The sequence below is a fragment of the Triplophysa rosa genome, linkage group LG18 (assembly GCF_024868665.1).
Source record: "Triplophysa rosa linkage group LG18, Trosa_1v2, whole genome shotgun sequence".
NCBI classification, from domain to species: Eukaryota; Metazoa; Chordata; class Actinopteri; order Cypriniformes; family Nemacheilidae; genus Triplophysa; species Triplophysa rosa.
Window position 1 is genome coordinate 14,201,219 of NC_079907.1, and position 25,696 is coordinate 14,226,914.

Sequence of the window (25,696 nt, forward strand, 5' to 3'; positions counted from 1 at the left end):
AAACCAGCTGTGGTATTTTGGTGGGAGGAGAAACACAAACTTTTAAACACATCTGCGACAATGGAAGACAGCATACCAAAATCCATATTTTAATTTCTATACAAGAAGTCCAAAGTGTGTGCGAGTGTTTGTGATGTGGTAATAAACTCACAAGATCCCACGTCTCCTTGCAGCTGAAGTATTTGTGGTACTGGCATGGTTAGGACCACTATGTCAAACCGTTCTGGTGCTCCCTCTTTGTGACAAACTTCCCAGCCAGCATCTTTCCGGTATATGTGCGTGACGTGTCGGTTGTAGAGCACCTCTGCTCCTGCTTGAGGGTGTAGGGGCACAGTTTGGAACGTTGCACAAAGCAATTCAAAAGGAAAGAGAAAAAGGAGTTCAAAGTAGGTCACACAGAAGGAAAATCAGATCAGATTTTGTGTGAGTCAAGATTTGATTTATCAGCACAGAAACCAGGAAATAGTAGAAAGAACTTAAACTCCATAGTTACATAAAGAATACATGTGAATTAGCACATCACATGTATCAAGATCTTATATCACATCAGGTCAATGGATTGAGATAAACATGATGCAAAATTGACTTCTCATAAACATTTTATTTATAATATGTTAATCATCGAGTAATTGAGCGGTTTCCCAAAGTTTTTACACATATTAAAGCAGTTCCATCCGACTGCTTTTTTGTTCTTTGTTTCAGCACATGCAAAATATCAAAACATCCTGAAGAGTTTCCTAATGGCCCGGTCAGATTATCGACTAAGCCTCCTGATGTTAGGGTAAATAAATCAGTTTGCATTCCCCAGTCCAAATTCTTTTTTTCAAATGTCCTCTCTCTAGGAAATTACTGAGTGTATTTCTAAAAAGGTAACGTTTAGAAGGAACAACAGCTGGATGACTCTGGTCTTGCTGACCCAAAAATAATTTTCTGGCAGCACATTTGATGTCATTAAACAGCTGACGAAAACCAGCTGCATTATGAACAATAAAGTGGGTTATTAAACTTGCCTTGTTTCTCTTAATGCATAAATAAATCCAAGTCTATCTGATGAAAAAAAGCGAACGTTGTTGTGTGTTTTATTTAATTAACACTGATATGTCGATATATTTTAAATATACTGCCTTTGAATTTTACATGATCAGAAACTTCAAACAAAACATTAAACAGGAAAGCAGCCAATACTGTAAATCAACCCAATATGTCATACAGCAAAACTAGAAGAATAAAGAAATCGCTAGGAAAGAAGTTACCTGACTTATTGAGGTAGTGTTTGACAATGGAAGAGATGCCACTGGGCGTCACATAGTTCAGAATTCCATCTTCTTTATACATCATGTCTTCAACAGGTACAACGAGAGGCTTTAAAAGGTCTTGTGCTAATAGTTCTTCATAAAAACTAGAAATACAACAAAGTAACGATGAGAAGACCAAGTTAAAACCCACACCAAAGAAATCCTATATCTACACCATACAGATCAGACAGAGTTTGCAGAAATAGCCCACCTGCTGTGAATACGGGCATAGTATGGTGTGGCACTGATGTACTGGGCACCAAGATCAACCGTGCATTTAGGATTGCTTGGACTTCTGCTTGTGGACATTCTCCCACCTATAATGTGACAACATTAATACACTTTCTGTTCAATACAAAACATTTTAAATGATGTTAATTTCTCAAATCTTTTCAGAATATCACTTAAATATAAATAATCTAAATGAGGTACGTTAAGCATTTACTATTACATTACCTTGCAGTGAACATTTACAATTATTCTAATTATTGAATGATACATACATCAATCTGACTTATCATGATTATGATTACAGTAATATATTCTTGAGGTGGGCGTGTCCTGCCAATCAAAGGACAAAGTTCAAAGGTTGTCTCTATATTGATCATCCTGTTACAAACATTGAATACTTGCCTGTTTTGTTCACGTGGCCTAGCGTTTAATTTAAAAAACCTAAAGTCTAAAACGTCAACTGCAGCGTAATAAAGATAACAGTACGTTAAATGAATGAACTAACATAAACTTTAATGCTGACCTCCGTCCCTCATAACAGGTCACCGGTTAAGATGGACGTTTCGACTCGTGTTTAAGTAATTCCATTTTTAAACTAATTTACCATTTATTCGTTGCCTTAACCGTGTGCCACTTTACCTTAATAAAGTGTTTGACACGAGTAACGTTATAAGTGTCATTTTAACAGGACGCTAACCTGCACCCCGAGATTTGTCCCACACGACTATGTTGAATGTGTTTGGCAGCTCCCTCCGCAGCAGACAAGCACATATACCGCCTGTAAGTCCAGCGCCAACTATTAAAACCCGTGACATTATTTTTAGAAAAGGCAAATAAACAGCTGCAAACAGTACTAGCAAAGCAATGTCGCTGTACCTCTCACACGATTAAGCGGGCGTGTCCCTTTAAGAATTATAAAACGCTGACGATGTTGTGTTGGCCAACCAAAACATTCTCTAGGTTAGTACGACATGAATCAACAACTTATCAGAAGCTGTGCAAGAATGAGTAGAATGTACAACAACACACACACACATATATATATAACCTCACAATAATATTTCAAAACATTTTAAACATTTATGTTTTATCAGGGTTTTTACTCATGTTGCAACGTCAATGCACAATTGATCAACTTTTAGCTTTAAAGTAATCAAGAGATCACTGCGAGACTGCCATACATGTAAATGTAAGCAGTTCTTCAATAAAACTGACAACAATCCAAAAGTCTTCGGAAAGAGGGCATGTCAAAGGCTGGTTGACTAAAACCCTTGATGAACTGTAGTAAGTTACGTGATCTCATTGTCAGCTGATGTCAAAGCATTTTCAGCATTATCAGTGGTTAGTACGCAAGCGCCTGATTCCAGTTTGGTGCTGTGGAAATACGAATCGAAGTTAGGTGAGTTTCACATACTCCCTGTATTATTTTCTAGTCATAAACTGGTTATGCTATAAGCACTGTTTGAAATATAGATGTATCCTGCGCGTCAAATCATAAATCTGATCGTAACGCAGTAGCCTAACGTTAAATGTGCTGCACTGAATCAAAAGTAGGCTACTGTAACGTTAGGCTATAGCGCAAAGAATTGACAGAAACGAATCAATGTACGATGAAGTTCGTGAAACTGTTGTCATTACAGTGTTTTTAACCTGTTGTATGCACTGTCGGCTTAATATTTTAGAAATATCTTATTATTTTGCAGCATTATTTTACCGGCTTTGAAGTAAGTTAGCTACCTGTTATTCAAAACCACCCAGTTACGTTACGTCAACAACCTTCGTTTTGTGGAAGCTCTGGAAATTAAAACTACGTTAATTGTGCTTGTTTACAGTGGAGACATACAGTATAATAGCCTAACGTACATAATGCCTTTAGTGGACAGTGCGTATTATATTTAAGTTGTGTAAATAATTTGTTTGTTTTCCAAACACATACTCTTATAACTGTTATATCGGTTTACAATACTGCCAAGAATTGTTCATTGTTTATGTTCACCTTTTTTAGGCTTTTAGGCAAACTAACTGTAGAATTTACATTGACTATTAGTTATTATGTGTGTACTAGAGTCACGTGATGAGTCATAATGTTAAAGTGAGTGAATAAAAAAGTGAATACTTAAAGTCCCAGTGAAAGTAAAAATGACAATTATTATTTTTTCATGAAATATTGCAGCGTTTATAGTAAATAGCTTATCAATGTGGGTCATTAACTTTTTAAAATTCATGTACCCTCATAATCTTCAGTTAAAATCTGAAAATGCACTTCCGCCCAGAAATGACTATCCATCTCAAATGACGTAAATTAGATGGCTTGGCCGGAGCATCCGTTAACTCCTCCCCTTCAACTGTCAGTCTGCTGCCAGTTTCATTTCAATAGGCTTGTTCGACTTGATGCGGCGCCGCAAGATCCGACGGCAGGATGATATCAAAGCACCGTGAGAGCGTTTCAAAAAACCATAAAAAGTTTGGTTTTCGAATCTCTCTCGTGGTACTTCGAAGTCATCCGCCTGTCGGATATTGCGGCGCCGCATCAAGTCGAACAAGCCTAAAAGCAATGAAACATCTGTTTTTACACATCCAATCAATTCGCAGTGAAAAACGTAAGCCACGCCCACTAATTTTCTCATTTGAAACTTCCGGTTCACGGGACTTTAAAGCGAGCAAGATCAGGGTGTTTTGGAGACACCCTACACATGAATTCATTGTTTGTGAACTTTCAATAGGAAAATGGCATGGCTGGTGTTTTCTTTGGCACTGATCACATTTGGGATGGTTGAGTGCAGACCATCTTTCAAAGACAATGCAGGACTGGACCCTGAAGTCAATATGAACATTGTAAGTAACCATTAGTTACAGCATGTAATGAGACATGTTTCAATATGTATGTTTTTTACTTTTCAGCTAACTGTTAAATTTAGATTAATTGTGTTTATATTAGAGATGCACCGATTGCAATTTTCTTTGCCGATTCCGATTTTATTACAAGTGAATCCTGCCGATTCCGATTTTTGCCGATTCCGATTTTCTATCCACAAACTATAATTGACAGTATACTGTATATAAAACCATATTAACTTTTCTTCAATACACATTTTTTTTATTTTCATTGAATAAATGATTGAACATTACAATTTCCCCAAATTTCCCTAAATGCAGTTCTCCAAGCTGCATTAAATTACAGAATCTTCTCTTTCCCAAACAACTCTTAAATTGAATAAGTCTGTGACTGAAAAGAAGTACAAATAATAAAATATAACTAAACATGTCACTTAATTTACCTTTTTCATTTTTGTACTCATCTCACAAGTCTAAGATAACAATAAAATACTTCAACTTTATTCTCGTCTGTTTCCGTTTATGAAACTAACATTGCTATATTTCATTTTTTCTGAAATGTAAAATAAATTGTCTTTATCTTGTGTCTGTAGGATTAAAAGAAGTGGGTTGATTTTTGCTGCAACTTCAATAAAAAAGTTAAAAAATCTTATGAGTGAATTCTACTCTAAAGATGTATATGTATTTGCAGTTTTTTGTGTTAGTAAAGAACTCAATCAGATATATATCACATATATTGGTTGATTTATTCATTTTTTTATATTTTGGATTTTTAAAAACAAGTAGAAGTCGTGTTGAATGTCATTTTACCTTGGTGAAATGACCACAGTTTTAACGTAAGACAAGGAATCAGGTTGAATGGACTTTATGTTTGTTTTACACAGAGTGAAGGACTTCAACATGAGTTTAGCATGTGTCAGAGTTTAGCATGATGCTAATAGCATCACTGTTGGCATACATACCCCATGTAGACGGAGCAGCGAGAGATGAACTACAGTGCACCTTTTTGTCTGTACAGTACATGGTGCGTGTGCACGCGCGTGCAGTCAGCGGATATGAGATATGCGCGTCAGTCAGCAGAGACCCACATGAGAGTATAAACGAGCCGTGAAAGACAGGCTGTACGCGCGCACGTTTACATGTTTACTTGCGGCTTTGAGTGTACTGACGGCTGTGACGTTCTTGCCCGCATCACGGGAAACAGAAGATCGGCTTGGAATCGGCGAGACGTGAGACTGACCGGCCGGTCACCGGTCGGGCCGATCATACGAAAAAACGGCTGATTCCGATCTCTTGCCGGTCAATCGGTGCACCTCTAGTTTATATTATATTGTGCCTTACGTTTCTTCTTAGTCGTATTGGAATTGTAAGAGTCTGTCTGATATTTTTTGTCAAAATGTAGTTATTTACATATTCTGTTACTTACGTTGTTTATATTTTGGGACTTTTTGAGAACACAAAAAAGTTTTATCTACAAAGTCACAGGAATGCCAAAACTTTGAAGTTTGTTATCTCAAAACTCTATGTGGCCCATGAATCAGCATGAACAACAGTAGTCTGAAAATGCAGGGATGAAAAGTGAAAAACTTTTTAGACTTTTCTTAAAATGCCCATTTATTATGCCTTCCTAGTGCAAAGACAGTCTTCAAAATGTGTACATGCTCATGTATAACAAAGTTATTCTACTGTTCAGCCCTATTCATTTTGGCAGCTTTATTTCGGCTAAACAAACTGTTAAATCAATGTAATGTCAGATTGCGCCGTGAACTTTGCAGATGATTTGTAATATTTCCAGTTCCCTATTTTAATACATACAGTGTTTATTCATAAGGTCATTTTGGTAATAGATCAATGTTTGCACTTGATTCTTTTTTGTTCTTTTGGTATCCCATGATCCGCTGTGCCACTGTGGTGCACATTATCATGAATACTTATCACTTGTTAAAGTGCATATTTTTTATGGTTGTTCAATGAAAGTCTTTTTACTAGAAGAGAAACCAGAAGAGATGCATTACCAGTTCCACATTTTTTATAAATGTGATCAGAAAGCTTTTCAAGTCAAGTTGAGCTTTATTGTCATTCCGCTACATGTGGGGACATACAGTGGAATGAAACGTTGTGCCTCACAGGACCACTACATAAAAATGGACATAACAATGGAGTAAAAACAAACAAGAATAAACACAAACTACTCAAACTAACCTACTGATAGAGTCCGACTATGACTCGAAACATTAAACAGTATTTATGAATACTTTCATGTGGCATGCGATATGAACTGTATGAGTTCTTGGATTTAAACAATGATATCTTATAATCATTGTTTGATGATTTACACGGGTCAAAAATCTATTTGCAGAAACGCTGATAAGACAGTTATTTGTTAGATTTCATTCAAAAGTAATATAAAACCGTTTTGTATATTGTACTTTTGTGTACTTTTATTAACCGTCTCATGCATGCACAATTTCACATTTAGTCTTAAAATGCATTTAAATCTTCTGTCATTTTTAACTTACAAAAGAGAACTTTTACACAAGAAGAATCTTAAAACGGCTCTTTTTCATACAAGATTCTACAGGAATAATGAAAGGATTTTCATGGGTGAACAATTTCTTTAAAGGTGAATTAAAGTGATAGTCTCCCCCCAAAAAATTCTGTCATTTAAAAATCATTTACTCACCCTCTTGTCACTTCAAATCTGTATGCGTCATGATTCTGCCTCATCATGTCATGTTTATTCTTGGTCTTGTGGCAGAGTCATGACAAAGCCTTAGGTTTTGTGTGGAGAGAGACATTTTGGCCCTTTCGGCCTTCCACACTCTCTCTCCGGTCCTCGTCTTTGTCCCCGCCCTCTTGTATCCCTCGTTATTGCTTGTTAATTAGTTCATGCCCCGCACCTGTCCCTTCTTGATTTTCTCCCCTTTATATAGTCCTCTTGTTCCATCGTCCTGTGCTCAGTAGGGATGTAACGGTATCACTGATGTGGTACTCACGGACTGTCCCTGTGACTGCCTCTCTTGTAAGATTTCCTCAAAGGCGATGTCCAGGCTGCTACATGCTTCATGATGTGGTGCCTTGCTCACTGGCTCTGCTGCAGCCTCATTTTCCTTTGGCACTGCACTGACAGCCCTCCTCTCCTCTGTCTTTGCCACCTCCTGGATAAGGTGTTCCTTTGCAAGCAACAGGTTGGCTGACTTTGTGAAAAAGCTAGAAACAGATAAAAGTAACACACAATTCAAAACAATAATACAATAGACACCACATAGCACAGTTCTTCAGTTAGGCAACTGCCTACACATGTACTTAATTAATAAACAATAAAAAAATCTAACCTTAGAACTAAATTACCCATAACTTAATTAAAAAGTAAGTAAAAAATAAATTGGCTTAATACTGGTGTCTGGTGATGACTTGACTTTATATAAACATGATGTACAAAAGGTGCATTTTAATTTTACTATACTTGCCCATCTTTGTATCTGGGATCTAGAAGAGTGGCGATGTAGAAGAGTGGCTCAGTTTCAACATCAGCAAAGCGCTTCTCCACTGCCTCCAGCAGAGTCCTCTTCATTCATCATCTTAATCCCGAGACAGAACACGTCTACACTCGGCACCCCCATATCCCTCATAGCTTTCTTCATATTTGCCGCGTTGTCACGCAAAATTACGTGGACCCGTTGCTTGTCAATTCCCCAGTTGTTTAGCATCTTTTCCATCGATTGCTGGATGCGCTCTGCGATCCGCGGTGTAGGGTCGCACGGCGTAAAACAAAACTTGAGTCAATCCATTGTGCGGTAAAGCTTAGTAGAGACATGGGAGCTACGGACGAACTCCAGATGTCTGTGGTGAACGAAACATGGGGTACATCTGATAACAGGACAAGTAGTTTGTCAGAAATCTTCTTATAAAGGGCTGGCAGAGCTTTCTCGGTGAAATAGTGGCGAGACGGCATTTCAAATCGAGGTTCTACGTGCTCCATAAGCATAAGAAATCCAGGGTTCTCTACAAAGGCGAATGGCAGGTCACTTATTGCGATCATTTGTGCTATCTTGGCTGTGATGTCCTGCGCTGTCGCGGGGCATTTTTTCTCTCCTCTTCAAACTGTCCTGCAGCGTGAGCTGACTCGTCTTCGGCTGGGTTGCCTGTGTAAACGCGCTTTCCGCTTCAAGCTGCTTCCGTGTTCTACTTTGCCGGCATTTAACCAATAGCGTCTCTGAAACAAAGTGATGTCATGCCGCAAGCGTTGCTGTGTCTGTGTGGAGTCAAGAGGTCTAACTGTGCCACCGCATAACTATAGATGTGTTAAAAAATAATGAGAATATATATACATACATATACAGGTGCTGGTCATATAATTAGAATATCATCAAAATGTTGATTTATTTCACTAATTCCATTCAAAAAGTGAAACTTGTATATTATATTCATTCTTTACACACAGACTGATATATTTCAAATGTTTATTTCTTTTAATTTTGATGATTATAACTGACAACTAATGAAAATCCCAAATTCACTATCTCAGAAAATTTGAATATTACTTAAGACCAATACAAAGCACTTCATGCACTTCATGCTTCCTGCTGCTGACCAACTTTATGGAGATGCAGATTTCATTTTCCAACAGGACTTGGCACCTGCACACAGTGCCAAAGCTACCAGTACCTGGTTTAAGGACCATGGTATCCCTGTTCTTAATTGGCCAATAAACTCGCCTGACCTTAACCCCATAGAAAATCTATGGGGTATTGTGAAGAGGAAGATGCGATATGCCAGACCCAACAATGCAGAAGAGCTGAAGGCCACTATCAGAGCAACCTGGTCTCTCATAACACCTGAGCAGTGCCACAGACTGATCGACTCCATGCCACGCCGCATTGCTGCAGTAATTCAGGCAAAAGGAGCCCCAACTAAGTATTGAGTGCTGTACATGCTCATACTTTTCATCTTCATACTTTTCATCTTCATACTTTTCAGTTGGCCAAGATTTCTAAAAATCCTTTCTTTGTATTGGTCTTAAGTAATATTCTAATTTTCCGAGATACTGAATTTGGGATTTTCATTAGTTGTCAGTTATAATCATCAAATTAAAAGAAATTAACATTTGAAATATATCAGTCTGTGTGTAATGAATGAATATAATATACAAGTTTCACTTTTTGAATGGAATTAGTGAAATAAATCAACTTTTTGATGATATTCTAATTATATGACCAGCACCTGTATATCCGAGTCCTGATCAGGAGGTAACGTCCGATTCCGATCGAGTCTGAAACCAAACCACATGATCGGGCCCGATTTCCGATCACGTGATCGGATCTGGACATCCCTATCACTCAGTGCTATTTTTTTTGCTCCTTGTATCTTCACGAAACTTTTCGGGGTGATGATGTAACAAATGGCTCTTCATATTAGTCGTATTCCCCGAATAGTACTTTGGATTAAAGCGTTAAATGAATAAATATAAATGGTCATGACAATTGTTTCGTCAGACTTGTGCTGTTCCTCTTGCAGTTTTGTTCTGCAGAAGTGCTTGAAACGGTTCTTCTTTTCAGCCTTTTCTTCATACAGAGAATGGAGAGAAACTCATCTCAGATAGAGAGAGAGAAAGATAGAGGAGCACGTCCCCCGGTGCTTGCCCTCCCTATAATGTGTGTTGAGCCAGCAGTGGGTTTATCCTTAAGTGGCCTGAAGTAGAACGAGCAGACTGAAGACTCAGGGGGAGTGAGAAATTGCGGTGCCTTTAATTATGCATGGGGAGATTGCATGGCAGGCCTGGAACCAACAGGCTCACACAATTTCTTTGAAGTCTCTGATTATAATTTATCTCTGTATCGGCAGGAGGGGCAGCAGTGTGACTCCATACAAGCAAAATTATTGTGCTCTTGAAAAGACAAATGACTAAACTGAGAATTTAAGCTTAAGTAGTGTTTTCTATTTTTATTACATTTAAAAATACTGGCATGATACACTCTTATAATGACAATGAACTGAATGATAATGTCATGACATTAAGTAGGGCAGAGGGTAAATATGAAGAAATGTAACTATTCTTCATCATGTCGTCATGCATTTATCAACTTTTTTTTTTTTTTAGCGCCAAACAATGCTTTTGCTATTTTTAACAGCAGAATTTCCAAGAGAGAGAAAGATTGACTCACTTAAAATGTTTGCTGTTCTGTATAATTGCTTTTCCCTTACATGAAAGTTTGTTTACATTGGCCTCTCAATGCTTGCTGGTCTAAATACCTTGCCTTGGACTTTTCCCATATTCACTGCTGTGTTTTTTTCCTGTAGAGTGAGATCATAAGACACTGGGGCTACCCGGCTGAGGAATTTGAAGTGGTCACAGATGATGGGTACATCCTGAGCATCAACCGAATCCCACACGGGGTCAAAGACCAGGCCTGGGAAGGTAAAGGAGCACCAGATTTGAATGAGCCTCTTCATGTTTCTGTCCGGCTTGCTTAAGCATGAATTATTAAAGATGAGAGCTTGCTGTCTGCACTTACAGTGCGTGGCCATCTGAAACAGGAATCACTGATTCAGACCTTGCTCCCATACATAAATACACACGCTGTCACACATGCATGAACAGATTGACATGTCACATTTTAGCCTCCCGTGGTTTTTAAAGAGAGAGGAAAGTGGCTTCAGATCGTGAGTCATTCTGGATCATATGGAGGAGGATCTCCTTTAACACATTTGCATAACTGCTGCAGAACAAAAAAGCAACCCACATGTGACGTGTTTTGGGGATTTTCTGTTCATGAATAACCTGATCTCGTGACCTTTTTTGAGAATGCGTGTTTTTATGATAAGATTCTGTTTTTTAAAGGTTCAGTGTATGAAATTTAGTGGCATCTAGCGGTGAGGTTGCGAATTGCAACCAACGGCTCCCTCCCCTCTCCGTTTCGAAGCACTACGGCAGCTTACACAGAGCTAAGATGTCATCACGTTTTCGCCTTTTTACCGAAGGAGATAGTAGCCCTCATTTATCAGATGATCGTAAGCCAGAAAACTGCGTACACTTGTTTCCACGCAAAACTTGGCATTTATCAATATGGACGTGAGCGGTTGCTACGATCAAATCTCACGACAGGTCTCATCTCGTGTACACAAGTTTTGAGATAAGGTGAAGGTCCGTGTACGCTTAACCCTTTTGATAACTGAAAAGGAATAATGACAAATATATATATTTTTTCGTTTAGTATAACAAATTTAAAAAAAGATTCCGAAGCGATTTCTTAGTTTCATTACATTAACAAAGTATTTTCTTTTCTGGCTTAATTATATGAACATTTGATTGTTTGAAATTACAGAGTTAACGGGTGCTTTGGTGTAAAAAACGTATGAGATTTTAGGCTACTTCTAAGGCTAAGATAATTTACGACAATTCAAATACACAATTAAAAGTAAAACATTTAAAACTACAATAATCAATATTATTACAAGCAAAGTTTATCTATTTGCAAGGTGATAGCTTCTTTGTTTGACAAATAGGCATTCCAAGGAAAACAGACAACACGCATGCTTTAATGTTTTTTTATTTGTGTGACGTTTATTTGTGCTTGGGTGTGTGTGAAAGACGCACATTGGGTCACAGCTCGAGGTTGCCTGGCTTTGTGTGGCAGGCTCCAGGCCGGTTTGTGGGGGCTGAAGACCGCTGCTTCTTGCCTCCAACAGATCTGAAAGAGAAAAAATAAATGAAGCAAAGATAAAACTGCGTGTGCTTGATTTAACCAGCCTGAAATGCAAGATTAGCAGCATTAGCAACATTTATCCTCTTTAGAAACATGCATCTATCACCTCCGCCACATTTTTTCTTCACCTAAATGAAGAAAATTGTAAAAACATTTACATATAAACCTTATTATATAATTGCGCCGCAAAAGTGATCAGTAATTTACAGTATATCTGAATTCGCTTTTACATTAACACATTAATGTAGGCTAACTCAAACAAAGTTCTTCGAGGCTGAAGTCAGATTATAATTTTGTTTAAATGCATGATACAACCGAAGTAATTTAAAACAACTTTCAGTGTAAAAATAATACTGAAACGATATCACATTTGCGGTGATATTTACAAAACATAAATATCCAATAAAAATACAAGTTTAGTTCACTACGTATGGAAGTATTTCAATGCCATTAGTCTTTGAAGCAAAAAAGCATGTTGAATTACCACTAATCAAAAATAAAGCTGTTGCATTACCAGTGCTTGCATTTTTAGAGTCTGCAATTCAATATGGTTGTATATTTAAGCTGTGAATATTTCAAATTGAAACATTTCACGCACAATTTCACCGTTAAAAAGTTCAATAATCAAAATTCGCCTTTTAAATTTCACTTATACAATTCAACTTGTTATAAAATACAACCTTAAATTTTCGACAGACAATTTTCAGTCCATATTATTTCGGTTTAAAAATTCGCTTCCACAAATTCAGTGGTTCAAATTCGACTTGAAATTCAAAGTTTCACATCCGGGAATCCCAGGAGAAGCAATAGAGCGCCGATTCCGCCAATGCATGATCTCTACCTGCTGCCTGACCGCTTCACCAGCAGGTGGTGCAAGTCGCTTCTGACGAAGACCAAAGCAAGAAATGCAGATACTTTTTATATGTTTGCAGCACAGTCCACTCATCTGCTCGATTAAGTGAATTTATTTGATCTCATAGATCTCTTCTTATGCATCATCAACATCAGAAATTTTAGGTTTCCTGCTCTGGCTCGAAGGAATTAAGTTATTTTTTACTTCAGCACATCGTGTTCACATAAATACTATGCATCATCAGCATTTACAGGACATGTATTGTGTTTGAAGCGGTCAAATAACTGAGATCTCAACTAGGAGCTTATTGACCCGTACTCTCCCATGTGCTTCTGTTTATATGAAGTAGCTGCAATCTCAATAAACATTCTTTTTATTTTCCTTGCGTGATCTTGTTTTAATTTGAGACTCTCAGAACATGCTGGATGTTGTGGAATTGTGGAAACGTTCGTTTGTTAATACGAGACAGAAAAACTGATATTTTAGCCAAGCGAACTTCTTGAGCAGGCCAGATAAAATAGACCAGATAAAAATAGTCAGCACTTTCTTTAGAACCCGACTAGACCCGAAACGTCTTGTGCAGCCTGCAGCCAAGCAAGATACCTCACGGCGTTATGGATCTATACGCGCAAAGATAAAAACTTTTGTTGCATGCTGTGTGCGTTTCCCAATAATGTGCCACACACGAACATGCGAGTATGACTACACGCTAATTGCTTGAGTTGCTGTCTGTTCATTAAATGCTAAAATGTCAATCACTCACGGTATATTAACCTAATTATGTCTTGTAAAGTTTGGCGTAACACATATTTGTTGTTTACCTAACCATAAAATGTAATTAATTTGTGTCTTTCGGGGCGATTGGTAAAAGCACATTCATTATAAATTACCAGAGACCCGATGCCATATCGGACACGACCTGTGCCCAAGGCATATTTTGTCAATGTTTTAGACCCGAAGCCGCTGGGACACACGAGGACCTCTCTAACATACACCTCAACGCAAGTCAGTTTGCATGGCCGAGCAGTGAAAAATATATTTAATTACTGGTCAGAAAACAATATGAGTGCTCCATGGCAATATACACAACTATCTGTAGATGTTGCTGTTTGGCAACATCTACAGATGTTATAATAATTTTTAATCTATATGCTCACATAATAAGTCAACATATTGTTAAATTTATGCATTTTAAATCACAGAAATACACTGAAACCACGTTGGAGAAACACGTAATGTACGTGTCTAAAATGTATGTGTACAGTTCAGTTAAATTATCAAATTTACCCTCTTTAAACTTACGCTAAACATTTAGCTGAATATCCACAACATGTATGGTGGCATGGTGGAACAAAAACGTTATAAGCTTGCAAGATTTGCTAAGGGCCTACTATGCCCCTTTAGCGTCCACGGACCACGCCATCACGGCCGGTGTACCATGCTAAAACGCTTAATGTTGCTTAATCTTCAGACCAGATGATTAGTATAGCCTACACCTTTTTAATAACCGTAGGCTACAGAAATGCGGAAGAGCCCTAAATATGAATGCAAAAAGCACAAAATGACACAATGAGAATTTTAGCATGTCCCCCCGTATTTCTCACATAATACCAGAACTAGGTATAGGTGTCTTTATTGTTGCAGTATTTCAGTTTGTTTTTTTATTCATTCGTTCATACAATAGGTTACAATTGGCTTTATTTTGTTTGCGTTCTCAGATTTCAGATGAAAAGTATAGGCATAATTATTTCCATTGATATTTCTCTTTTAAGTGGTGTAGTTATTCCTTTGTTTAAGTTACATTTATATCCTACATTTACTAAATATTTTACAATTACGTTTTTAAGAAAAGACTGTTATTTATATTGTAGATTATTTTACGTTCTGATGAAAAATTGTTCCTGGCTTGTTCTTACATCTGTTTTCATTACTATTTCAGTTAGCCTACTACTATTGTCTGTTTAAAATGTATAATTATTGCTATTTTTCCTATTTAGTTTTAAACCGAAATAAAATGTTTTATTTGAATTTAAATGTTAAGTTTATTGTGATGGTGTTATGTAACTAATGTAATGATTTAAAAACTTGTTGTCTTGTTTTCTGGCACATTTAATCAGATACCATTGCATGTGTCATTCAAATAGCTTCATGCAATTAGCTTATTTTATTCAAACACAGTATGATTCAGTAATTGACTGTAACATACAATTTTCTCATCCTCGAAACTCAAACCATTATTTGATGACTTAAGATCGTGCTTATCAAAAGCACGATTTTATGTTTGCATTTGGCGAGCTACAGAAATTATATTTTGCGTGCATATGATACGCATGTGTTTTGCGTGCACTTTTTATGTACATACCGACTTAACCCACACCATACCAAGGGGGTAATCATATGCACGTAAAAAGTAATGAATGCGTATAAATAGCAAGCCAAATACAAACATAAACTCTTACTATAGATAGGCAGTACTAGTAGATCGGGTAGGATATTTAAATAATTAAATTAATATTATAAATGTATGAATAGTCCACTGATTCCAGGCCACCTGGAATTGTCCCCGTGCTCCATGTCCGTTCCAGGGCTGATAGTGGTGAGCTAAGCTGCCAGTACAAGAAACAATTATTTTTTTCTTGATGATGCATAAGAGATCTATGAGATCAAATAAATTCACTTAATCGAGCAGATGAGTGGACTGTGCTGCAAACATATAAAAAGTATCTGCATTTCTTGCTTTGGTCTTCGTCAGAAGCGACTTGCACCACCTGCTGGTGAAGCGGTCAGGCAGCAGGTAGAGATCATGCATTGGCGGAATCGGCGCTCTATTGCTTCTCCTGGGATTCCCGGATGTGAAACTTTGAATTTCAAGTCGAATTTGAACCACTGAATTTGTGGAAGCGAATTTTTAAACCGAAATAATATGGACTGAAAATTGTCTGTCGAAAATTAAAGGTTGTATTTTATAACAAGTTGAATTTTTTAAGTGAAATTTAAAAGGCGAATTTTGATTATTGAACTTTTTAACGGTGAAATTGTGCGTGAAATGTTTCAATTTGAAATATTCACAGCTTAAATATACAACCATATTGAATTGCAGACTCTAAAAATGCAAGCACTGGTAATGCAACAGCTTTATTTTTGATTAGTGGTAATTCAACATGCTTTTTTGCTTCAAAGACTAATGGCATTGAAATACTTCCATAACTACGCCCAGTGCTTGACCGCAGAGTGATGTCTTTCCAAACTGTTTTTACTTCCTTTATTCCTTTTAAGGTAAAGTTTCAATTCTAAATCGGAAAAGTTCCTCTTTTTGGCCAGATTACGTTTCTCCATGTCGCAAAATCTAGGGGCGAGGTGCCTACACCCTGAATTTATAGGGGAGTATATGTAAATTACACAAGTGCAATTTCTGTCGAGTGAAAGAACTCCGCAAATTATCCTGTCTCCAGTTTATTTTCTGAAATGAATGGTGTCTAGTATGGAGGACTAAACCTGCAAAAATTATAAATAAATTAATGTATAAATAAATAAATATATAAACGAATAAATGTAATAATATGAAAATAAATACAGGAATGAATGGTTTGATAAAACAAAATAATTCGTTTTAGCTATTATTGATCTTAGCTTTAACTTTTCTTTTCATTTTTTAAATTGATTTATTATTTTTTGTGTCCATTTTTAATTATTTTTAATTATTATTATTTTTTATTTTTAGATTATTTTATTTATCATTTCCTTTTATTTTTACATTTATTTATTTATACGTTTATTTATTTTTATATTTATTTATTATCGCATGTATTTATTTCCACTTTTATTTATTTATTCTTGTATTTATTCTTACTTTTCTGTGTCTTGTATGATAATTAGATGGGTTGGTCTTGCCTACTATTGGTTCAGCGTAGATTGAAGCGTTTGATCGATTACTCTTGACTTGTTTTGGACTAACGTCACGTCACTCACTGATCGTTTGCTTCGTGTATAACGATTTATGGCGTGCGCACAATTAGCTAGAGAGTTACAGCATTTAGCCAATGAAGTCGATAACCATGCATCAAATGACTGTGTGTCATTCAGATTAGATGCACTTATTGATGATTTATTACAGATTGACGGCGAGATAAATGACAAAGTTCTCCCTCGGTTGTTAGCCTCTTTGCAGCACATTCAAAGTCTGTGCGAGTCAGAGGGTGCTATGCTATGGTGGGTTACAGTTCAACTGGTGAAAATCATAAAGCACAAAATGTAATAAGGTTTAACTACACAGATGAGCTTGTAAACCGAAGTCGCAAGCTAACGCTTTGTCAAAGTGATAGTTATAAGCAGCCTTTCGGTTAGAAAAAGCGTAAAGATTTAATGTAACATGATGTAACATAATGTAAATGAATTGAGACATAGTGAACTTAAGTCACAAGTTAACACGGTAGTAATGAGCATCGTTCTTTCACTACAGGGGCCATCAAATGGAAACCATTCCTTCTAAAAAGACGTGGTTACTAAACGGTACTCGTAAACTACATTCCATAAGAGATAAATAACACAGAGGTCACAAGTTAAAACGGGCATATTCCCTTGATTCATCCAGCTGCATATTGTTGTGTGACATCTTGATATTATTGCAAAGATCCGCAGCAGCTAGCATTGCGAAATAGCTTAGTGTGATTGTTACCGTAGTGACACGCTGCCTCCTTTATTGTATGGGTACGAATCCCGTGTCAAATCGCTTTATTTATTTTTTCACCTCGCTTCAGCCGTTACGGGCGATCATACCAATAATTTGCAATCTTAACAAGAATGTCAAAATCATGTAACAAGAAAGTCTGTGTTTATTAGACATCTTAATATCAAGTCGTCTTGTGCTTTCAGAATCGACGAATCTGCTGAGGTCGTTCATGCACCTCTTTGGCAGAGGACCTGTAACCGGAACTTGGTCACCACCTTAGCACCCCCTGACTCGCACAGATTTTGAAGAACTTTGTCATTTATCTCTCCGTCAATCTGTAATAAATCTCAATAAATGCATCTAATCTGAATGACACATAGTCATTTGATGCATGGTTATCGACTTCATTGGCTAAATGCTGTAACTCTCTAGCTAATTGTGCGCACGCCATTAAACGTTATACACGAAGCAAACGATCAGTGAGTGACGTGACGTTAGTCCAAAACAAGTCAAGAGTAATCGATCAAACGCTTCAATCTACGCTGAACCAATAGTAGGCAAGACCAACCCATCTAATTATCATACAAGACACAGAAAAGTAAGAATAAATACAAGAATAAATAAATAAAAGTGGAAATAAATACATGCGATAATAAATAAATATAAAAATAAATAAACGTATAAATAAATAAATGTAAAAATAAAAGGAAAGGATAAATAAAATAATCTAAAAATAAAAAATAATAATAATTAAAAATAATTAAAAATGGACACAAAAAATAATAAATCAATTTAAAAAATGAAAAGAAAAGTTAAAGCTAAGATCAATAATAGCTAAAACGAATTATTTTGTTTTATCAAACCATTCATTCCTGTATTTATTTTCATATTATTACATTTATATATTTATTTATTTATACATTCATTTATTTATAATTTTTGCAGGTTTAGTCCTCCATAGGTTGTGTGACGTGTTTGATAAATGAGGGCCAATGCATTTACGAAACGCGCTCTGTAGTGCAGTTGGTCTGTTTAGGGCTACTGTAGAAACAATATGGCGAATTTCATGCAAGGGGACCTGCGGTGTATTTAGATAGAAATAGCTCATTCTAGTGTAATAAAAACAACGCTTTATTATGTAAGGTCTTTGTACATCTCTGAAGACACAGTCATCTGTAGCATATTGCATTTCTGTCAATAGATCCTCCAAAAATTACACACAGCACCTATAAATTGATTGATTTAGCATTCATATCTTGTCCTACATAGGGGGGAGATTTGTTTGCACAAAATAACTAACTGATCTAATTAATGTAGATGAGAATGCATTGACAAAAACTCACATTTTTTATTTTGTTTATATGTATATGCCTGTAATAGCACTCAAAATATAAATTGCTAAGGTGATATGTAAAGAAACAGCTCATCCAAAAATGAAAATTCTGGAACAAAAAGTTAAACAAACCATGTTCCAACCATGGTTAAATTTAATTGTTGTGCTAAACACATGAGAAGTTATTCTGGGGCACTATTGACTACTATACAGTAGGAAAAACTGCTATGGTAGTCAATGGTGCCCCAGAACTGTTTGGTTTCCAACATTCTTCAAAATACCTTCTTTTGTGTGTAACAGGTCAAAGAAACGTATACAGGTTCGGAAACAACTTGGGAATGAGTAAATGATGACAGAATTTTCATTTTTGGGTAAACTATCCCTATAAAATTTTTAATTTTATTATACTGTATGTTCTTTTATCTTATTAAAGGAGTCATATTGCATGGCTAAAACGAATATTATTGTTTGTTTTAGATGTAACGCAATGTGTATACATCATTTAAAGTTTAAAAAACGTTGTATTTTCCACATACCGTGCATGTTTGTATCTCCTCTTTGCCCCGCCTTTCTGAAACGCGCTGATTTTTTACAAAGCTCATCGCTCTGAAAAGCGAGGTGTGCTATGATTGGCCAGTTCACCAGTGCCTAGTGCTTGGTCAAATACTGCAAGCATTTCACGGAAATGTAACGCCTCTTACTATATTCAGAACATCAGGTTCCAAAGCAATTGTACTGATAGACGATACAATGAGATTTACAATTACGCCCACATTAACTACGTGTAGATTTGGGCGGTCTTAGTCAAATCATGTTACGAAGTTACGTAGATTCGCCTGGGTGTGGTTACACGAGGTGTTTCAGGCAAGTCTGTTTGAGTATTCGCTTTTAGATAGAATGCATCTTTTGTTCCCACACTTTCATTTGTGCAATTTTACGTGTCTAATACATGCATTGGCAACTTATAACACACCAAAAACACAGAAAAACACGTACTTCCGCCATATGACCCCTTTAATATATTATCTGTAAATAAATAATTGAACTAAATGATTCATTAACTAAATGAATACTTTAAGTTAACAGCCCTAATTACATACAAGCCTGATGTTATATCACCTGCTCTGTCCTCGGATGACATCGTCAGTTTATACACAAAGGAATCACTGTGATGTCACTGCAGGTTAAACCCATACTAAACACATTAAACATATACTAAACACATTAAACGGTATAAGTGTATGCATGTATGCAACTGTATGGTAGTGTGATTCAATGTTCTCGGCCTGTAAAACAGCGCGTCTGGAATCAGTATTCAGTCGCTTGATATAGCTCTGCCCATATTTCATTAATGAGCAAAGTGATCTCTAAAGCTCGTGCTCTCCTGCTAATCTCACCGGGGATGCCACTGGAGCGGAAAACCAATTCAGCAGTCATACATTAGCTTCTACCCCCTTTCGTTGTGCTAACACAATGTCTCATGTTATTCTAAATGAGAATACATTTCTCAGACATAAATCCTTCTGCCGGAGGATTTGAGGGCCTTTGAGAAACTTTGGCCTTGTGCATCTTTGCCTTTCAGTCATTGTATCAGACTATTGTTAGCCAGGTTCTTGAGTTGACCTTCAGATTAATAGAAAATTGGTTTATGCAAATGAATGTGTTCGGTACGCTCGCAACCGCGCTTAATCAGGAAGCCAGGGAATTTTGAAGACCACGGTAACAATGGGATTTGTTTTTGTTTTTGTGCCGTTTTTTGTTTATAGCGCTCGTAAGACTGCTCGTGTGCGTGCTGGGAGATGGTAAATGTTAATAATACATTCTGATTTGTGATAAATAAGTAAAAAGCCATCGAGCTGTTTGTGAGTGGATGGCTGGTGCCGAATGGTGTGATAAGCGCATTGAAGGTGGCACATCTCATTTCCTGCTGTCCCACTTCTCCAAGTCATAGGGGACGTCATGCCGCATGCTCAGGAGAAACGCCGGGGGATTGCCATGTTTTTTAACGCCAAATTGACAGTTGGCTCACTTGGGAAAGTGTATTTGGATAAAAATTCAGATGCATTGAAGCTCCTTTATATTTTGTACAATTTGGTCAAGCTTGCCGTTTTAATTAGTTTATAGCCTGTATTATCTTTAAAGCAGTGAGAACTTGTGCAACCCTCTCATGGCATTATTTTGGAGTTATGTAAGTTAAAATTGAAAGCATCTGCACCATTGCCCTTACTCTGTAAATTGGGGGGATTAGGGGGGATAAGGAATGGCTGGTATGAAGTAAAACAATGCTATCAGCCCAAGGTCTGTTTGTGCTACTAAGAGGTCCGGCTCACATCCTGTGTTTGACAGATATAGCGATAAAGTTCCCAAAAAAGAAAGGATGGCATGATGGGCCGATAGTTAATGCACGTGCTCCCTCTGCTGGCCAAACACAATGTGGTTGGGCATACAGTCCTGGAAAATTTGAAGACTAAAAAATAAATAAAAAAAATCAAGAGACCATTTCAAAATTCAAAAACTGTTTTTTCTGAATTTACTATTTATAGGTATGTGTTTAGGTAAATTATCATTTTGATTCATTCTGTGAACTACTAACAATATTTCACCCAAATGTCAAATAAAAATATTGCTTCTATTTGCATTTATTTGCTGAAAATGAAAACTGGAAAAACAGGTCAAAATCACAGAAAAGATGCTTTGTATTTTTTCAGACCTTAAATGCTGCAAAGAAAACAAGTTCATATTCACTTTTAAGCAATACAACAATAATATTTGTTCATGTCTTTAGGAAAAGTAAAAAAAAAAAAGTATAATGTGATTTTATGTGTCTTGTCATGCTGTACTGTAAAGCGTCGGTCTTTCACATTGCTGTTGGATGACTTTGTCACTCCTGAGGTTTGATTTCGTTGAAATTCAACACACTGACCCTGGATTGGAATGGCCACAATACATCTAGAAATGCTGATTAAATGAAAACATGGAATGGTCTCTTAATTTTGGCTGTTTATGTATGTAAATAAATTCACATTTATTAAAAGGCTTTATGGCATTCTTGGTGTAATCCAGTGTCTTATGCTTATCACAGAAGGCAAACCTGCTGTGTTCCTTCAACACGGTCTTCTTGCTGCTGGGAGTAACTGGGTGACAAACCTCCCCAACACGAGCCTGGGCTTCCTGTTAGCAGATGCTGGATTCGACGTGTGGATCGGCAACAGTCGTGGGAACACTTGGTCTAGAAAACATAAACACCTTAACCCTGAAGAGAAGGAATACTGGGAGTTTAGGTATGAGAATATTTGTTGGTATTTAATGCTACTTTCGTATGGTCACTTTTTTGCATGGGTTTTGATGGCATACTGTTGCTGCACATTAACCACATCATCCGACACAAGGTCAAATTTTGTTTTTCAAGCTTTAGGAGAAATAAAAGGACAGAACTAAAAATCTGTGTTTCTCTTTCTGTTGTTTGTTGTGTGTGTGCAAGACAGTCATGACGAAATGGCCAAGAAGGATCTTCCAGCAGTCATAAACTTCATTACAGTGACCGCTAGCCAGAAGCAAATCTTTTACGTGGGCCATTCCCAGGGAACCACTATTGGTATCACCCATTCTCTTTTCATTTCAGATGGATTAACTCATTTTTGTGCAATTGGGAGAATGTGTTTCTGTTTATCAAATCACTGGTTTACAAAATATGCTGTGCACATTATGCATCCTCTTGTGTTAAAGGGTGAAATGCTGAATCTGTTATTTTGTGGGGGACTATCACAAGTCCCAGCGGCTACTGTACATGCAATTTTTGCGATGCGTGAATACGGAATAATAAAAAAATTAGCATAATACCCCAAGCTTCATAAATTCTGTTTGATAGTATTCAGTAGCAGTATCTATTTCCTGGTAGAGCACATAGCAATGTTTAGATTATGGCAACACATACTGATTGTATTTTTCTGTTAGTGTTGATGTTTGTTCTTTACTCTTGTATCTCAGCCTTCATGGCTTTCTCCACGATGCCCGAGCTGGCCAGCAAAATCAAGATGTTCTTTGCTCTGGCGCCTGTTGCCACAGTGGCATTGACAAAAAGCCCTATGACTAAATTGTCTTTCATCCCAGAGTTTCTCATTTGGGTGAGCAGTTGGTTTACATTACAACTCTTAACACCATGGTAATTTACCAGCTCAACAGTACGTTCACTATGCTTACATTTGTTTATATTTGCAGGATCTGTTTGGACGGAAAGACTTCTTTCCCCAGAATGAACTGATCAAGTTTTTTGCCACCGAGTTCTGCAGTAGAAAGCCTTTGAGTGTGCTGTGTGGAAACATCTTCTTTCTCCTGTGCGGTTTTGATGAGAAGAACCTGAACATGGTATGATGTTGTCAGCCACCTGCTCTTGTAATTGCCACTTATGTGAAAGCATAATAGCCAATTCTGTTTCAGTAACCTCTCATTATTTTAAAGGTAGCATATAATTCAGTGTGATGGTGTTTTTAAGCTTAAAGAGAATCAACCACGTACTGTAGTAATACTCTATCAACCACTTATTAAAGTGATTATCTTAAAGGGATAGTTTACCCAAAAATGAAAATTCTGTCACCATTTATTCCCCATATACTATATATATATATATATATATACTGTATATGACTCTTTCGTCTGTGGAACACAAAAGAAGATATTTTGAGAAATGTCCCAGTGGTTTTGTTTCCATACAATGGAAATCAATGGGGCCCCAGTTTTGTGGGGCACCAGCACTTTTCAAAAAATATCTTCTTTTGTGTAGTACAGAAGAAGGTTATACAGGTTTGGAATGACATGAGGGTGAGTAAATGATGAAAGAACTTGTTAAGACAGGCATTTTATCTCAGTGTTGCTGGAAATGATTTGTTCTTGTGCCTACAGAGCAGAACTCCGGTGTACACAACACACTGCCCAGCCGGAACCTCGGTGCAGAACATGGTTCACTGGGCTCAGGTAAATTACATTCTCAGTCATCTTTCTGTTTAGTTCTCTCATTCATTTTTCTTTCCATGTGCTATACATTTGAAATCAAAGGTTTTCACATTAGGCCAGCACAATTTTAGAAAGATTTCATGACAATGAGCTTAACCATGAAGACTTTGTGCTAACTATTTATGGGTTAACTGTTAAATTAGGAATTTACTAATATTTACTAACTGTATATTTTATGGCAACAATTAGATTTTAAAATATTTTATTTGAATACGAGTACATTTTTATTTTAAGATCTTTATTTATCTTTTATTTAAATGTCACTGTGATACCTCATTCTATAATATTCCCATGAATAAATGACTGACAGAGACCCATTTCTCTATCAGCCAATCACTGTGGTCATAGTTAGTTAGCTTGCTGACATCATCCATAGCAACGAGGTCAACCCCGCCCTTTCTCTAAATTTAAGATTTCTTTCTGCTCCTTAGTAAAAGTTGCTCTCAGCAGCGTTGTGAATAGGTTTTAAGAGGAAACTCTTAGCTAAAAACTTTACAGCTGTTTAGGAGAACTTTTAGTGGTAAGATAAAATGTTTTTTTTTAATACAGAGAGGCACTGTGGTGTCACAATAGCTCTTCTGGGTAAGGTACATTTACAAATGTAATGCAAGGGTTTCTGTTTAGCATTTTTTAATTAAAATTCCATATAATTAACTAAACATGGTTAATGTTAGTAAGTAACAAACACAGACCATAACACATAGTAACAAAAAAATGTAAAAAAAATTGTATTTAATATTTATATGATTTTCAATGCTTTGCTTGTATTGTTAAAACAGGGAGTGAAAACTGATAAACTGACAGCGTACGATTATGGAAAAGCTGGAAATATGGCACATTATAATCAGGTAATGTTGGATTCAACCACTTTTCCCCACTAACTATAAACTCAACTTATCTGTCCTGCTTATCGAGACAGGTCCTTTAGTTTCATTAGGACCAGTGAAAGTGTAAATGCCAGATGAAAGAAAAACATGCAACTCATGTATCTCCTTCTCATGTTTACAGTCGACCCCTCCTGTGTACAACATACAGGACATGATGGTACCCACGGCTCTGTGGTCTGGTGGGCACGACACGTTAGCAGATCCTCAGGACGTGGCTTTGCTGCTTACACAGATACCAAAACTGGTGTATCACCGCAACATTGAACACTGGGAGCATCTGGATTTCATTTGGGGTTTGGATGCCCCACAGGAGATGTACAACAAAATGATAGAAATGATGAGGGAGCACGTATGACAAGGACATTCCGTTTTAACATCAGGTTTTATCAGCAGCTTTCGCTTTTAGCATTAATTCTAACATTTTGTCTTGTTTGTATGTGTCCTCTGAGCAAAAACTAATGTTCTACCTCTCTGTGCTGTAAGCAAATTAACTTTTTGTTTTAGGTGCTGGTAACCCAGCCTTAATTTTTTACGAATGTTCTTGCAAACCTGTCCGAGCTTTTGAGTTTGTTAGCCAAATACAGATTTTTACAGTTGTGATGATCAGTTCTCGCCTACTGTGTTGTTAAAGGAATTTAAAAGGAAATGCACCTGTTCATCCTAGCTTGTACTAACCACTACTAGATAATCTGGCTGTACTGTACCGTTTTATGCCCTTGTCATGCAATTGAAACGTTTGATTTTGCTCATTTGCTTTTACAGATGGTTAATAGTTAAAAAAAACTGTAATGTTTATAAACCATGACATAAAAACCCAATAAACATGAAACAGACATGTAATAATAAATAGCCTAAAGTAGCTTCCATGGTCCACTTT

General features: G+C 36.8%; 2 protein-coding genes across 3 annotated transcripts in view; one reads left to right on the forward strand and one right to left on the reverse strand.

Annotated features, from left to right (window-relative positions):
- The window catches only part of rnls (renalase, FAD-dependent amine oxidase), a 48,411-nt gene extending 46,015 nt beyond the window's left edge, over positions 1-2,396 (reverse strand). Inside the window, exons 1-4 of one of the 2 annotated variants that reach the window (XM_057358564.1) lie at positions 2,224-2,396; positions 1,507-1,612; positions 1,254-1,399; positions 152-310 (exon numbers count right to left, since the gene is read on the reverse strand). In XM_057358564.1, the coding sequence (XP_057214547.1) occupies positions 152-310; positions 1,254-1,399; positions 1,507-1,612; positions 2,224-2,341 (529 nt within the window). In that variant the 5' untranslated portion in view covers positions 2,342-2,396. Of the gene's footprint in view, positions 1-151; positions 314-1,253; positions 1,400-1,506; positions 1,613-2,223 lie in introns of both variants that reach the window. The other variant, XM_057358563.1, reaches the window with a different exon arrangement.
- A 355-nt stretch (positions 2,397-2,751) lies between these two features.
- lipf (lipase, gastric) lies at positions 2,752-25,696 on the forward strand. The gene is made up of 10 exons (XM_057358561.1): positions 2,752-2,925; positions 4,250-4,361; positions 10,662-10,779; positions 22,005-22,203; positions 22,408-22,517; positions 22,910-23,046; positions 23,141-23,287; positions 23,822-23,893; positions 24,712-24,780; positions 24,941-25,696. The coding sequence occupies exons 2-10, from the start codon at positions 4,254-4,256 to the stop codon at positions 25,172-25,174; spliced, it is 1,194 nt and encodes a 397-aa protein (XP_057214544.1). The 5' UTR covers positions 2,752-2,925; positions 4,250-4,253; the 3' UTR covers positions 25,175-25,696.

What these genes read in the sequence shown, in the direction of transcription:
- lipf (XM_057358561.1), top strand. Translation starts at nt 4,254, where the DNA reads ATGGCATGGCTGGTGTTTTCTTTGGCACTGATCACATTTGGGATGGTT. An exon ending in TTCCCAGGGAACCACTATTG is followed by an intron (nt 22,518 to 22,909) that starts GTATCACCCATT and finishes CTTGTATCTCAG; the next exon opens with CCTTCATGGCTTTCTCCACG. An exon ending in ATATGGCACATTATAATCAG is followed by an intron (nt 24,781 to 24,940) that starts GTAATGTTGGAT and finishes TCATGTTTACAG; the next exon opens with TCGACCCCTCCTGTGTACAA.